The 16,897-nt window shown below is 36.0% G+C and overlaps 1 protein-coding gene across 9 annotated transcripts in view; it reads right to left on the reverse strand.

The window, feature by feature from the left end:
- NCKAP5 (NCK associated protein 5) overlaps nucleotides 1–16,897 on the reverse strand; it is a 996,626-nt gene that overhangs the window by 532,641 nt on the left and 447,088 nt on the right. For all 9 annotated transcript variants that reach the window (XM_063647383.1, XM_063647384.1, XM_063647388.1 and 6 more), the window contains one exon: nucleotides 5,117–5,180. In XM_063647383.1, the coding sequence (XP_063503453.1) occupies nucleotides 5,117–5,180 (64 nt within the window). The remainder of the gene's footprint in view (nucleotides 1–5,116; nucleotides 5,181–16,897) is intronic.

Genomic DNA, 16,897 nt, shown 5'->3' on the forward strand with positions numbered 1-16,897 from the left:
TGGATAAAGCATGGACTTCACTAATAGTGTATCAATATTAGCTCATCAACTGTGACAAGTGTACCATGCTAATGTAAAGTTTTCATAATAGAGAAAACTGGTAGAAGATACACGAAAACACTCTAGACTATATTTGCAATTTTTCTGTAATAAAAAGTTTTTATTTTTTAAAAGTGAGTTGAGGATCTCATTTTCTATTTTCAGGACTAGTTTGTGTAACAGAACTTTCAGCGGAAACGTATAAGTGGTCAAGTAATTGATGTAGGTTGATATGAGCATTTGTAATATGGTAAGGGTAGTAATAAAGGCTGCACGGTTCATTAAATGATGTTGAAAAATTAGCTATTAATTTGGGGAAAATTTTCTCTCTGATCTCTGCCTCATGCCAAATTAATTCCATCTGAAATTTGCAAAAAAAATTACATTAAAAAAACTATAAAAGTTCTAGAAGATAATGAGAATGAATACCTTCATACTCTTGGGGTAGGATGGACCGTTTTTATGCATACCAATATTAAAGACAACACTGAAGTGTTAAGGACAGAAGAGGCCTCTCAGTAAACTGAGCCAGTGATATTTCAGCACAAGCTGAAACAACCTCCCAGAATGAACAGAAATATAATCTCAGAGAGTTTGTAAAAAATACTGAACAGTAAGTATGAAAAACGGTGGTGGCATTTATTTCCTGGAAGAGGAAATTAAGAACAAAGAAAACAAATATAAAACATCTAGTATGCTGAAGAAAGTTGCCAAAAATAAAGATCTGAGTTAAAAGAACAAAAAAGCAGACAAAATTGACTAAGAAACAAACAAACAAACAAACAAAAAAACAGTGAAGTAACATGTCCAAGCTAACGCTACTTAGGTAACTACTGGTGGGGATGGACTTTGGATCCAGGCTGGTCTCACTTTCAAGCTCGCATTACTTCTACTTCTACATATGTGCTCACTTAGCCATTAAAAAGGAGTCATCTTCTTTTTAGAAGAAAATGCAATGTGGTACCCTGTACTGGATCCTAGATCAGAAAAGGAGCATTGCTAGAAAAACTGCTCTAATAAAGTCTTAAGTTTAATTATAGTAGTATACCAATGTTAATCTCTCAGTTTTGACAATTACACCATAGTTATGTACGATGTTTAACATTAGGGGAAACTGGGTAAAGGGTAGGCAGGTGTGTAACTTTTCTGTAAATCTAAAATTATTTCAAAATTAAAAGCTTATTAAAAAATAAAAGAAATAGCCAGGCACGGTGGCTTATGCCTGTAATCCCAGCACTTTGGGAGGTCAAGGTAGGATTACCTGAGGTCAGGAGTTCGAAACCAGCCTGGCCAACTTAGTGAAACCCCATCTCTACTGAAAATACAAAAATGAGCTGGGTGTGGTGGTGAGAGCTTATAATCCCAGCTCCTTTGGAGGCTGAGGCAAGAGCATCGCTTCAACCAAGGAGGCAGAGGTTGCAGTGAGCCAAGACCGTGCTACTGCACTCTAGCCTGGGCAACAAGAGTGAAACTCCTTCTCAAAAATAATATAATATAATATAATATAATATAATATAATATAATATAATATAATATAATGTAACATAACATAATATAATGTAATGTAATGTAAAATAAATCTCTCAAAATGCTGTCTTGGGACTATCTTAAAACTTGTAAGTGTAGAGATTTATTGCATAAAACCAAATTTTAAAGAGGGCATGCTTTGTATTGAAGATTTTGATTATAACAGGTTTGTTGATGACTTTAAAAATAAATATCAGCCTCAATTTAATTATATAGCTTTTCTGTAAAGACTGCTTATATAATTTCTTCCATTTTTCCTTTCATGTGAATAAAAATATAAAAAAAACTGTAAACAGTAGTCTCCAAATACATATGGTGATCTAGCTGTGATGAACTGTTTTCCATTTCTGCTATAGACGTAACAAAAGTTCTGTGAAACAAACCTTGTAACAGCAATAATTAAATTTAAAGGATTAATAGAACAGCCTGATTTTTTAGGAGCTGTCAGATACTGAAAGAATCAGGACTTCAGAAATAAATGAATTCTAGGAGCAGAAAAGCTGAAGCATATAATTAAATAGAAAACTCAGAAGAGTTTGACTATGTAAAGGAACAGGGAGAAATAGTTACTGAGACAGAGAGAGAAAAACTAAAATAAATTAATGAAAGTCAGGGCTTATGGTGTCTCCAAGGAACTGAAATGTGACAAATCATGGAATGGGAAGGGAGATGGTAAGAATAAATATGAATAGTATTAAGTTCAATCACTTAATACTTAGGCCTTGTTAGAAGCCTTCCAATGGTTCCCATCTCTCAAAGCATGAGTCAGGGATCCACTGAGACCTTGAGGGTGCACCCATTCCCCCCATCCTCCCTACCCCCCCAACCCCATCACTTTTTGCTTTCTCTTTTCCTCTTCACCTTCTCCCCTCACTCCTCTCAAGCCAGCCCTGCCCGCATGCAGTCCCCTGGCACTCCAGGCCTTTACATTTGCTGATATCCCTGCTAGAATCCTCCTCCCCCAGACATCCCCATGGTAAAAAACTCCTTCACCTACTTCAGGTTTTGTTCAGATATTAACTTTTCAGTGATTTACTACTATGCCTGTTCTATTTTTTTTATTTATTTATTTATTTATTTATTTATTTATTTATTTAGAGACAGGGTTTTGCTCTGTCGCCCAGGCTAGAATGCAGTAGTATGATCATGGCTCACTGCAACTTCTGTCTCCTGGGTTTAAACGATCCTCTTGCCTCAGCCTCCCAAGTAGATGGGATCACAGGCGTGCACCACCATGCCTGGCTAATTTTTTATATTTCTGTAGAGCAGGGTTTTACTACGTTGCCCAGGCTGGGCTCGAACTCCTGAGCTCAAATGATCCTCCTCCAATGGCCTCCCAATACTATGCATGTTCTATTTTAAATGGTGAGCTCCTATAACTACCAATCTCCCCTACCCTGCTCTTTTATTTTCTGATAGCTGCTTCTATGTCCTAACATTTTAATTACATTGAATATCTGTCTCACCAACCACTGGACTGTAAGCTGTCAGATTTTGCTTGTGTTCACTCTTTCTCCAGTGCCTAGAATAGTGCTGGGCACATAATAAATGGTTTTTTATAAACATTTGCCTAACCAGTCAATACAAATGTGTGATTTTTCATTACCATAATTAAAATTAGAATAATGAAACATTCATAACTTTTCCAAAGTCATTTTTTGAGCAACTGGGCTTGTCCTTGTGCCTGTGTTTTCTGGGTATTTTCTACACTGAACTTCTATAATGTTTTAAAAAGGAGTTTTGTCTTTGTAAAAGACTAGACAGCTGTCTGAGATCATTTCAACTCAAGTACATTCAATGTCAGAGTGAGAAAGAATGAAAGTTCATTCTTTCAAGGCCTGTTCTTCCTGTGAGCTTAAATGACATTTAGTTATTACCTGAAAGAGATTCATATCACGAAAACTTCACACGGGCAAATGCTCAAAATCATGATCCACTAAGTTAAAGGAATCACAAAATTCCCACCTTCCCATTTTAAAGATGAGGAAACTGACCTACGAAAGTTAAGTTACTTCCTCATATTCAACTAGAACATCGCTGACGAAGTGGTGAGCAGGAGCTAGTCCTAAACAAAAGACTGAAACATTACAGAATGACCTAGCCCATCAACATTTTGAAATGCAGTGAAAAGTCCAGATTGGAAATGCTCAGTCCACCATCCAACTAGGCCTTTATTTTCTCCATCTTGTTTCCATTTCATTGCTCAAAGATGCTTGTGAATGTTGCCTTGTTTATTTATTTGTTTTTGGGAGACAGGGTCTTTGGAGTGCAATGGCACAATCTCGGCTCGCTGCAACCTCCGCCTCCCAGGTTCAAATGATTCTCATGTCTCAGCTTCCTGAGTAGCTGCAATTATAGGTGCCCACCACCACGCCCAGCTAATTTTTGTATTTTTAGTAGAGACAGGGTATCACCATGTTGGCCAGGCTGGTCTCCAGCTCCCAACCTCAGGTGATCTGCCTACCTCGGCCTCCCAAAGTGTTGAGATAACAGGCGTGAGCCAACACACCCAGCCGTGAATGTTTCTTCATACCATTTGAACATTCAAGATTCCTTCTGCATTAAGATCCCTAGCAAAATAAACACTGTGATCACCTTCCTAAGTATTTTAGCATGTTCAAGGGCCACTGTGCCTTCCAGACCCCACTCAACATTTGGCCTCTTACTCTAGCCCTTTGATTTCCCTGTTGACAGAAGTATGAGGCCAGCATATTTTACAAATGTCTTACCCTTTTCAGTGGATGGCCTGTCAATTAGCTCTCATGAAATCAAATGGAAGCAGCCTTCAGGGTATAAAAATGTGCTACTCATCTTTTACTGAAAACTTGTACACATTCTATTGTTTTTCCATAAGTGAGGGAAAAAATAAATCTGGTGCTGTATTTTTGTTTCAGAAGTAGCAACAGCAGTTACTCCACGCATGCATTCCCCAGGTCCCCAGACAGTCATCTCTGATGTTATAAGAGGCACAGAGGCAGATACTTCGGCAAAGACAGTCTATAAAATGAAGTTGCTATGGACCAAAATAACTGTATTGATTTTTAGTACAATTCAAAATACAAGGAAACATCAGTTTTCCAAATGGCACAAGCTGAAAAGGACAAGGAAAAATATATTGCAAATAGTGAAGAGAAGGAAAATAATAGACAATTACATTAGCAAACATTTTGGTGTTCTTTTTTCAGAACACTAAGATGGCTGTTGTTTTTTAAATTCAAAGAGCTGAGAGGTTTGAATTATGTTGAACTGTTGCTCATTTTTGGACATTGTGCTCACTGCTGGAAGTCTGACCTTCAGAAAACAAAGCCTTATAATCCTTGGACACGTGAACATCTTATTTAAAGCCTAATTTTTTTTTTCAATTAATATCTCTCACTGATGGCAAATGGCAGAGCTGTATAAATTCTACTATAAATACATCATTTGCCAAAATATCATTAAGTTTGCTGCAAGCAAATATTTTCCTTAGATATCCTTAATGAGGCAAAGTAGCTTTCAAGCCAGAGACCTCTGGATGTTGTGGAATGAGGGGACAGCAGTGAGGACTTACCATGGCCCCCTCACTTGTTCTTTGGGCAACTTCTCGCTGTAGTCGGGCCACTGCCAACTTCTCCCTGGAGAAACAAAAGCACATGATTAGTTGACCATTCTCAGGGTAGAGGCGACACTGGCATGGCCATGAAACATTCTTTTGAGGTCTCTAGAGGAATTCCTTCCTTGGTTTAGCTCACTTCCTCCTCTATACTTTCTATAAATATTTAAACTGATTGGTCATGAATGCATTGTTTTCACTGAGTGTCATGTAAGATTTTTTTGCCATAGATTTTACAATAGCCAAATAAATGTTAAATGGTGAGTAGATGCTTTGCTTTTAGTCCATTAACATATATCACTCATAAATAAATTTTTCATGGCTATAGTATTTTAGTTGACTTTTCTCTATCAACTTTGCTTATGCATTTTTAATCATTTTTATTTCTTTTGTTGCTCTCCACACCAATAATATTAAGAAGCAAACAAAATATAACTCCTTACTATTTTAAAAATAACAATAGAAAATCATTTGCATGCTTGCTACATAACAGGCATCATGCTGAGCATTGCACCTGTTCTCATTTGAGCCTGACAACAATCCTATGGGTGATTTCACTATGCCCATTTTATAGATGAAGAAACTGAGGCCCAAAAAGGCTAATACACTGAGTCCTCAGCTGGTATATAGTAGTTTTTTGGAATCAAATTTTAGATTTCCTTACTTCAAAGCCTAAATAAAAAGTCTGCTTATCATTTTTTCAGTGTGTAGGTAATATAAAATGTAGATTTAAAAATCAGATTATTTATTTTAATACTCCTTATTTAACAATGGGATTCATTTTTAGATTCCTTATAATTCTGGTTTCACTTAAAATATATCCAGTATTCACCAAAATTTTAAGAATACTTTTGTAAAGTGATAGATGACTGCATTTTGGACAGCTTTTCAATTGTTCTTTAAAATAGTTGATTAGATGTCATAGGGGTAAGTGAATTCTTCTGGTAATCCCTAAAATGTTAGCTTTAGTAAGGATTTCCCCTGATACTCTTCTACTACTATACTACTATCAAGATGAGAAACTATTTGAGTGATATTTCATCCCTTAGTCTTCTCTTTGCCCAGGATCAGCTATATGCAAACATAGAGGATGCAGTTCAATCCCCAGAAAATTTTCCCACTGGGGTAAACAGAAGTGAAAACTTCTTCTCTCCTAAGTGCTTGGATCTTTGAAATGCCTACGACTACCAAGAAGACACGTGCTTTTGTTTGGTTGCAGCTGGGCCGTCTTTTTGGAACCAACCCAAATGTCCAACAATGATAGACTGGATTAAGAAAATGTGGCACATATACACCATGGAATACTATGCAGCCATAAAAAATGATGAGTTCATGTCCTTTGTAGGGACATGGATGAAATTGGAAATCATCATTCTCAGTAAACTATCGCAAGGACAAAAAACCAAACACCGCATATTCTCACTCATAGGTGGGAATTGAACAATGAGAACACATGGACACAGGAAGGGGATCATCACACTCTGGGGACTGTTGTGGGGTGGGGGGAGGGGGGAGGGATGGCATTGGGAGATATACCTAATGCTAGATGACGAGTTAGTGGGTGCAGCGCACCAGCATGGCACATGTATGCATATGTAACTAACCTGCACATTGCACACACGTACCCGAAAACCTAAAGTATAATAATAATAAATTAAAAAAAAAAGAAAAGAAATAGTTCTCTCTGAATAAATACCTAAAGGCACAGACTAGAAGAAGGGAGACTAGACTAGGAGACATTCCAGGTATACAAGTTTTGGGAGCCTGTGGCAGCACCTGTGAGTACACCTGTAAGAAGGGGCAACAGAGTAGATAGGAAGGAGCCACGAAGGGATGGAAGCCACGTGCCTCTGTAGAGAGGCCAAGTAATCAAGGCAGAAAGCTCCTGTGTGTTCTCTGACTCAAGTCCTGATGAGCAGATCAAGTAAGTTCAATGAAAAGAACAAATTAATGGAACAAATAATTGAAAAAGGATATGAATGACTTCTGTTTTAATATGAAAATTAAACGCATGAATTTATCTCTTCTCTCCCCAGAAAGTGTTAAAAATGTAGTATAAAGGTAACACTGGCAAATACTTATAAAGTCAAAGAAAACACGAGAATCATGAACCAGCAATTCCACTCTGAGGTCTAAACTGAACAGAAATATATGTTCACCAAAAGACATGTGCCAGAATGTTCATAATAGCACTTTAGTAATCTTATAACCCATTAACAATACAATAGATATGTCAACTTTAGCATAGTTACATGCTGGAATACTATACAACACTGAAAAGGAATAATCTACACTTAATCACAACAATGTATGGAATACCGCAAATATGCTGTTGAGTAACAGGAGCAAGTACAAAATGTATATACTTTATTTCTTATTTATGTAAAGTGCAAATAGAAGCAAAACTCCTATACAGTTTGATAAGAAAAATAAAATACATGGATATCAAAAAGGAAGAGGTAAAACTGTCTCTATTTACAGATGACATTATTTTCTAAGTAGAAAATCCTATGAAATTTACTACACAACTTCTAAGTGAATTTAGCAAAGTCAGAGGATAGAAGCTGATGAACAAAAATTAATTACATTTTATATACTAGCAACAAACAATTGGAAAATAAAATTTTAAAGCATCTATTTATAATAAAGTCAAAAACTAAAACATTTAGGAAAGACATTTAGCAAAAGATTTGCAAGACTGCCACACTAAAAACTACAAAACACTGCTAAGAAGGATTAAAGGAGACTAATACAAATATATATCACATTCATGGATTGAAAGACTTAATATTATTACACTGTCAAAATCTGTATCAAATAAATCTATAAATTCTTTTTCACTGAGATATATAACTCTACCAAATAAAGAGCAAGACTAGGTAACGAGAAACAAGAAATCCAATAAATAATTGGATTTTTTTTTCTTTTCTTGGTAAAAAGAAGCTCCTGGCCAACAGCTATGTAGGAATCCAGAGAATAACCAATCTGGATTGCAGCAGGAGGATGGAGAGCACCAGGAGGATGACTCCAAGAATAAAACAAAGTTGAACCAAAATAAATTACTTATGTGTTTGTAAGTATTGAGAAGAGTTGCAGAGTTCTATTTTGAAGCTTAAGAATAAGAAATTGGAACATGAAAATCTAAGCCAATGGCAGGGAGTGACAATTATTCATGCTAGAAAAAACAAAGTTATTCTAGAAATGCAATTCTAAACTTCTACTAGACTCAGCTGTGAATGACATTTACTTTATCATTGTAATTATCAACTAAATTAATTTACTATTTAATGAAAAAAATAGAGAAAGGGAAGCAGAGAAACAGTTGGTACAGAAACACTAAATTCTTATCTTCCATAATAGAAAGATAATACGTAATGTTTTAAAGTTATATAGAAACAGAAGTTCAAGCATATCATTTAGATACAAGGATGCAAAACTTAGAAGGTAGATCTAGAAGAAAGGACAGTGGCTGTGTCGGAGGAGTAAGACGCAGAGATAGGGAAGGCGGTGTGTACATCTTATGGATGTTACCACTGCATTTGATTTCCAAAGTATGTGCATGTACTACTTTCATTAAGAAACTTCTCAAAACGTGTATTTTTTAAAACCAACTGGCTCATGTTATTTTTATTAAAAAACATTATAATAATACATTACTAGAAAGATAAAGGATAGATTATTCACCAACCGAAGATTCAGCATCAAATGACTCATTGCCTCGGACCTGAGAGGCACCTACTGAGAAGCTTTGGTAAATTAAGGCAAAATAAGAAGTCACTATAAGCAACAAGTCTTTGGACAAACGTTTTTAAGTACATACTGCAAACAGTTTAACATGTTACAGAGATATTTTAAATTTAAAAGTTTCTCTTTACTTTTTTAATGAAGTATAAAGTACGCAGAAAAATATCATAAGAGCATAGGTTGCTGAATAATCACAAAGGGAACATGTCCATATTAGTCCCACCTAAACAATAAAACAGAAACACTGCCAGAACACCAGAAGCTACTTTGATTCTAATGATAATTAACTTCCTACACCAATATCTGAATTCACTTGCCACAGTCTTTTCTCTGTATACTGAAACATGGAGACATTTAACTTCGCATCTAAAGTATATTAAACACATTGTCTCATATTTTACTCGACTGTTTATTCAATATATTTTTCCTCTAAATAAGACCATAAATTCCTCCTTGACCACAACAGTAGCAACCAAAAATGATGATCCATTCATTTTTGCAGGTTGTCAGTTGTGGTGTAGTTTAATATCTTACTGTAACAGCCGGTTGCCTGAATGGAGATTATATTTAGTTCATCTCTTTAACAACTACTAAGGCCCCTTAGTAGGAACAAAATAAATATTTGTGACTTGCTGAATGAGGAATCAGTTACAGAATCTAACACCAACTTGCCTAGTGTAACAGAATTTTAAATAATATTACCAACTTGCATTTACATAGTACATAACACAGGTACACTGCACACATATACCCTGATTCCCACAGGGTATCCTCTGGTTCTGGTAAACCACAAAAGCTTTTTCACATACATTCTAAAATTATGAAAAGTACAACTTCCATAGGCCACCAGGTAAATATCTGAGTAAGCTTCAACAGAGTAAATTCCTAAGTAAGAGCACTGAATGAGGGGACTGTAGACCAGTAGTTCCCAAATATTTGAGTACTGAGTTCTCAAACATTTGATCCTTTTGTATGCAGAAAAACTGAGGATCCCAAAGAGATTTTGTTGTTATGGGTTATTATCTATTGATATTTATGACATATAAATAAAAATGTAATTTATTAAAATATTTATTAATTCACCAAAAAGCCAATAAACCCATGCCAACATAAGTAAAACATTTTCATTAAGTCATCCTAAACAGTAATTCCAAAACAAAAATACATTTTGCAAATAAAGGGAAAAAATAAATTTTGTGAGAAGAGTGATACTGCTTTAGAATTTTGCAACTATCTTTAATGTCTGGCTTAATAGAAGACAGGTGTATTCTCACATCTGCTTCAGCATTTAATCTGTTATGACAGAACATGTCATGTGACTTCTAGAAAACTCCACTCATGGAAGCTGAGTGAAAAAGGCAAATATCATCTTAGTGTTATGACAAAAATAGTTTTGACCTTGCAGATCCCTTGAAAGGGTCTTGGAGATACCCAGGGTCCCAGGACCAAACTTTGAGAACTTCAACTGAAAGACAGATACAGAACTAGGAATGTAAGAATGTTCTAGAAAATTGCCTTGAATCCTCATTCTTAATTATTGAAGCTTCAAAGATTTAATATATATGCTCATGGTATGTTAATTTCTTATAAGAGCAGTGTAACATAAAAGAGACATTTCCAGGAACAGATCAAAAGCCTATCTTATCCCCACCATCCTACTGAATGATAAAAGAGTCCTAACACAGTGTAAATGTTAGGAACATCACTACTTTATGGTTAAAAGAGATGGACTTCACAAACTATTAGGACTGTCACACTGTAATGTGCTTCTCAAATCTTAGTTCAATTTGAAAGAAAATCTTAATGGTTTTAGTCATTACATGGTTTTTAAAAAGGAAAATACTGTATTAATAAATCATGAAATTTTGTAGACTGTCCACACATTATATTCTTTGGCATTCAATAAAGAAGGAACAAAATGAATGAATCAACACGAATGGGCTATCTCTAAAGGGGCAGCATTCTAGCCACTTGATTTGGTGAAACAGAGAGTAAAATACATAAAAACGAGAAACACCATTTTACATCTGACCTACCACCACATGAATGGAGAAATGCCCAAATTCAAACAGCCACGTGGAAACAGGTGATGCAAATATGGAAAATTTCAGAGTAGTGTAGGCCACAGGGGAAGCAATCTCCAGTCCCAGCCCGACCGCTAGCCTTCCGTATCAACAACTGGGGAAATTGCTTAGGTGTAGACAACTGGAAGTTACCCTGACTCAGGGCAGCTAGGTGATGAAGGAGCAGAATTTGCAAGAACAGCAAACACAAATGTCTTTTGGGGACCATGCTCCGTAATTGTTTTAAGACATTTATGCAGGAAATGCAACCTATTAGATTATCTAACAGAGATCCCTCAGGGGTCCAAGGGACAGTTCAGGGGCCTCCCATGGAGTCAGTGGGCAAAGCCAGTGGCAGCTAAGTCCCACGACAGCAAGAGCACTCCAAATTTAAGCTACTTTATGATTAGGCTTCTGAATTATATTTCCTTTTAAAAGTGGGCTTAAAACACAACAAATAAGGGATTCTTCAGTAACTTGTATATTCCAAATATTTCAAGTCCTTGTGTGTACATTTTACATCAGCTGGAGTTTTTTTTTTAAAGTAGAATTTGTATTTTATTTTTGCATGAAAAATGTTATTTTTGTATGACAGGGTCTTTCTTTTTTAAAAGTAAGGAAGTGGTGAAGTTCTTGACATGGTAAAAACTTCTATGATAAAATACTCAGGATTTCTAGATGTTATTTCTGGAATCAAATTATCAACTCAATCAAAATATTAAAAATAAATGGCCCTGTATTTTTCACAGAATCTCATTTGTCCTTGGGTTTAGTAGTTCCTGGCATGCCATATTTTCAAACCCCCATGGTCCCAATATATGTGTGAAACCAATTGGGACTAGTATCTTTTTCATGCAAATTCACAGTTCTATAAACAGCTTTGTGTAGAAAATAAAGAATGCTGGATTTGCAACCTACCCAAGACAAATTAAATACACTCACATACACATACACCCTTGCTCCCATTTAAAGGCCTCAGTTCATCTGCTGGAAAAAGACAACTGTGCTTCTGCAATGCATCACTGTTTTGTTTTGTGTTTGTGGAAAAGCCAGTAGCTCATTATGAAGTGGGTATTGACTTTATGATTGCCAAACAAATGCACAGGGGTATTTTATCAAGAGCTGTGGATTCTTATTTACTGAACAGGTATAAAAAAAGAATATAAAGAATATACACACGATGAAACAAGAGACCACAGTACTTAACTTCTCTTACAGTTAAATGTAAAGATAACTTTTCTCTCTTACTCAATTTTACATCCAAATGGAGAATTAGTTCCAGGTTTCTAAAGCCCTTCAATATAGCCCCAAACTATCTGAACTAAAGATCATAAACAACATTTTATAGGTTTTATATATTCTTATATATTCTTCAGAATACCACTGACACATCTGCAAGTTAAGCCCATGGAAATAGCGTTCCCAGTGAAGCCAACAGGAGGTTGGCATTTGTAAAATTCAGGACCTGCAAGGTTTGCACATTTAAAAAAAAAGCATTCCCCAAGGAGAAAGCAGCTTGCAGAGGAGGAATATATTCAGTCTGTGATATGTGGAGGCCTCAGGCTGCAGGGTGCTACAGAGCCATCTGTTGCAGGAGTGTCCCAGGGCATGCCTGTTGGGAGACAAATCAATGTTCCCTTGCCACTCTTCAGGAAGCCCAGGACTTGTACCCAACCTGAATGGGAGAGAATGGAGATGCTGTGTGCCCCATTCTCCACCAGGCAGATGGTGCCCCTGTGAGGATGCCCTGATGGAAAAGCAGCAAGGGCACTTAGTGTAAGTGGGAAGAATTATTTCTACTCATTTTAAGTCTCACAGTCCCAAATACCCTATACATGCAACGCACTTAAAAGGTATGAATCCAGCTCATGTCAAGCAAACTGTCAATATGTGAAATACTCTGTGAGTTGATGAACATGCAGGATGATCTGTGCGATCACTTGGTCTTTCTAGGAAAATAAAGTATAACAAATAAACATGCTTACATATGAATTCAAAAAGGAAAAATTTTCTCGGACATCTTAGCAATCCAAAGTCAGTCTCCTTTACTGTGGTAAAGATATTGTGATATTAAAGAATCCCATAATACTCTCCCTACAAAACTCTAGGTTCATGTTAGTTTTGATTTTTAGGTTAAGTTTCTATAAAGTATTTAAAACTTACTTATGTTTATGTATTAAATACACCAATATTGGTTTTTATTAATTCAGAATATTTTGCTAACTGAAACTATATAATCCAACAATAATGGAAATTTTTATGCATTCAGCAAACACTTAATGTGTGAGCTTACTACAGGCCTGGTACCATTCTAGGGCCTGAGAAATAAACACAAATAATAATACAGTTCCAAATTCAAAGACTTCAGGATTGATAGACAGAGAAAGCATGCCTACACACATGCCTACATGCGAGTGTCATAAGACGCAGTAAGTACAACAATCTGTATTCAAAGCCAGATTTTAAAACTTGGTAGGTGGCTATTTTATCAAAAGATCAAATCTGGACTTCCTTTAAATAAGAAGGCGCTTTCTGCTTTTTCTAAGATTTTTTCAATTTCAGACTTTTCAGCAACAAATTACATAGGAGAACAGATCTGTCCTCACAAATATTTTAATTAGGAAGAATGTCTATTACATGTTCTATGTTATTCTCTAAATTCATTAAGTCTTTTGAATGCAATGCTGTTAGACTTTTGTTCAGCATCACGGTCTGCCACTTTGGTGCCAGGATTTTATTCCAGGTCACTTCTTTGAGAGATACTGGACCTATTTTACTTTTCCACTTAAAAAGATAATCATAATAGCTGATATTTATTGAATAGTTGCTACGTCAGGCACTATTCTAAACACTACACATGATATACTTAAACCTCAGAGAATCCCATGAGGTAGGTATTATTATCATCTCTATGATATAAAAGTTAATCAAACTTTTTGGATTAAGAACCCCTTTACACTCTGCAAAAAAATTACTGAGAATCCCAAAGAGCTTTTGTTTTTGTCAGTTATCTCTGTTGATACTTACCATCTCCAAAATTAACTTAAAAATATATATTAATTTAAAATAGCAATAATAATTATATTACAGGTTAACATAAACATAATTATAAAATATGACTATAATTTTCAAAAATATAATAAAACAAGTGGCACTGTTTTATACTTCTGCAAAAGTCTTCAATATCTAGCTAACAAAAATGACATCTGGATTCTCATATTTGCTTCTATTAATACATTCAATATGCTGCAATGTCACATACGGAGTGGACTCTGGCAAACCACTGTATACTCATGAGCGAATGAGAACAAAGAAGGCAAATATCATCTTAGTATTCTTATAAAATTCTAAGTATTCTTATAAAAATTCTTTTAAAATATTCTTAAAAATAACATCTTAGTACTCTTATTTAAACAAAATAGTTACAAAAATAGTTTTGACCTCGTGGATCTCTAAAAAGGTCATAGGGCCCCCGGAGGCTCCTGGTCAACACTGCTAACATGCAGCAGTGCCTGCCTTCCATGGATAAATGGAGGCTGCTCATGCAGGCTGGAAAGCATGCCTATTATCCCACTGCTCAAAAGTTTAAATATGGCCATTCATGCTTTTACAAATATGTAACATAGCAATGAATATATATTTAGCTATAATCGTATTTGTTAGAACTTGTGCCTCTGTAGCTACCATTGCCTGATACTACTATCTCTAGTGCCAGGGAGGTCATCACAAATAATGCAAGAATTTGGGGTCTCCATGAACACAACACATTTTTGACCATTTTAATGTGAATCAATGGGAAAACCACTATTATAAACTTCCAGGAACACACTGAATTCCAAATACTATAAATCCACATTTTTGCAGAGTAGAAGAAAAATACTAATCAAACTCCCAATATAAACCTATGCTCAGGCATAGGTTTTGTTTCAGTTAACAACTCCCTCCACCCTATATTGTTTCCCTGTGAAGATATCACCAAATGTCTATATTGAAATTAGATAGATGATTACTCTCATTTATGTCTTGGGGCACAGAGTCATACACTAAAATCTTAAACAGAAGATTCAATTAATCAACAACCTTCCCCATTTCTGGTGGATCCCAAGAATAAGAGCCCGGTGGCGATCTGGTATGCACATGGGGAGAACAGGTTTGCACCTCCGAGGAGGCCAAGACCCATTCTCTCCCCACACAGAGGCGCCCTAGGGAGTCACCCGCTGCAGAGGCCATGACAATGTCGAGTGCCAGGTGCACCTGTCATGTGGGCAGATGGGGAGACCAGCGGTGGCAGTCCCTGAGTAACGGTTAAATTAATTAGCCTTTCCACAGTAGATCATTTAATTACTCATCCCCTCTGACAGGGTGAGAGCAGATTTTAGAGAAACTTTTAGAGCCACAACTCATATGAAAGAAATGTCTTTATATACTTTTTTCTAATACTTAACATCACTGTTGCCCCCAAAACTTTAAAACAGCAACAAAATCACTCTGATTATATGCTTTAGGAGACTCTATTAACATCCATAAAGCATAAAAGTCGGTAAGCTGAGAGCGTATTCTAAGTTGTGGGTCTTCACAGGATTTTGTGCAGTGAGGTCAGTCAGCAGGAAACTCAACAGGACTGGCATGTAAAACTCACCAACATTGGAAAAGCACAAGAGTTTAATAAATTGCACTATGCCAATTAAGGAATGTACCCCAATCCTCCCAAAAATTAACACAGAGACTTTTTAAAGAATTCAGTGGGTTGGAATACAGAGATAGTTAGTGAACACAAACAAACAAAAATCCTAATTTTAGTGGCCTGACTTTCTGAAGGTCTGTTACCCACAGGCTTGTCCTTAAGTAGCTTCCTGGAGCTCCTGGAAAATAAAAACTAGCCCTCTACATCCTTATCTTATATATGTATTCTCAAAATTGTTCTTCTGCTCTCAAGAACCGTGCCTCGAATTACACCCACATTTTCATTCATTCATTCATCCATCCATACAGTCACTCATGCAGTCCATGAAGTAACAAGTGCCTTCTTACCTATTTATCTCCCTAGTGGGAGGTAAGTCCCTAGATGGCTGTGACTTTGTGGTCTTTGTGCATCCAGGGCACGAACATATCCTTAATAAATGAAAGATCACGCTTCAGAACAAAGATGGTCTCATTGACTTGAGGCAAGATTACAAATGCCTTCACTCATATTCAATATCAGAAACTAATCTCATGTTCCAGATCTTGATAAAATAAGCCAATGAAACCACACTAGCTACCTGTACTCCCTACTGCAACAGTCATATGTGTAGCATTTTGTACATTTTAGATGCTCCATGTATTATTGGTAGTAAATATCCAGTGAAGAAGTGAATTTGTCCTTCTGGGTTTTCTCCTTTTTATTTCTACTTGGAACTGTCAGCTTTCATTAGAATAATATATGCTTTCATCCCCAAATTTTTGATAAAGTTGGAAGAGCCTGAATTTAGCACAATACTGAATTAAAGTAACCCATTTTCTCCTCCTCCTCTCTGGTACAGAGTGAAATCCCAAAGCACTCCTACCTAATATGTCTCTAAAACACATATTAGAGCAAAAATTCCCCTAATTTTAATACAGATATTTCTAATCTTAACTCTTGCAATTACTTCTTCCTTGAGTGTAAAGTCAAACACTTCAAAAAAAGCTTTTGAGATATATACTTCTTATAAATCATTGAAGAACCACTTAATTTCTTAATTATTGTGGAAAATCCAGGTTTCTGAATGGGTATTCCTTATGTTGCCATGCTTTCTAAGAAACTTGGAATTCCCTGTGTTTCCAGGTACATCCCCACCTCTGCAACCCCACTTTGCCACCCTGATATTTCTTCTTTAAATTTTAAAATTCCACTAAAATAAATCTAGGTTTGTGTTATGTCTGACAATTAAGACAAACTTTTTAAAACAAC

This window comes from Pongo pygmaeus, chromosome 11 (genome assembly GCF_028885625.2).
Source record: "Pongo pygmaeus isolate AG05252 chromosome 11, NHGRI_mPonPyg2-v2.0_pri, whole genome shotgun sequence".
Taxonomy (NCBI): Eukaryota; Metazoa; Chordata; class Mammalia; order Primates; family Hominidae; genus Pongo; species Pongo pygmaeus.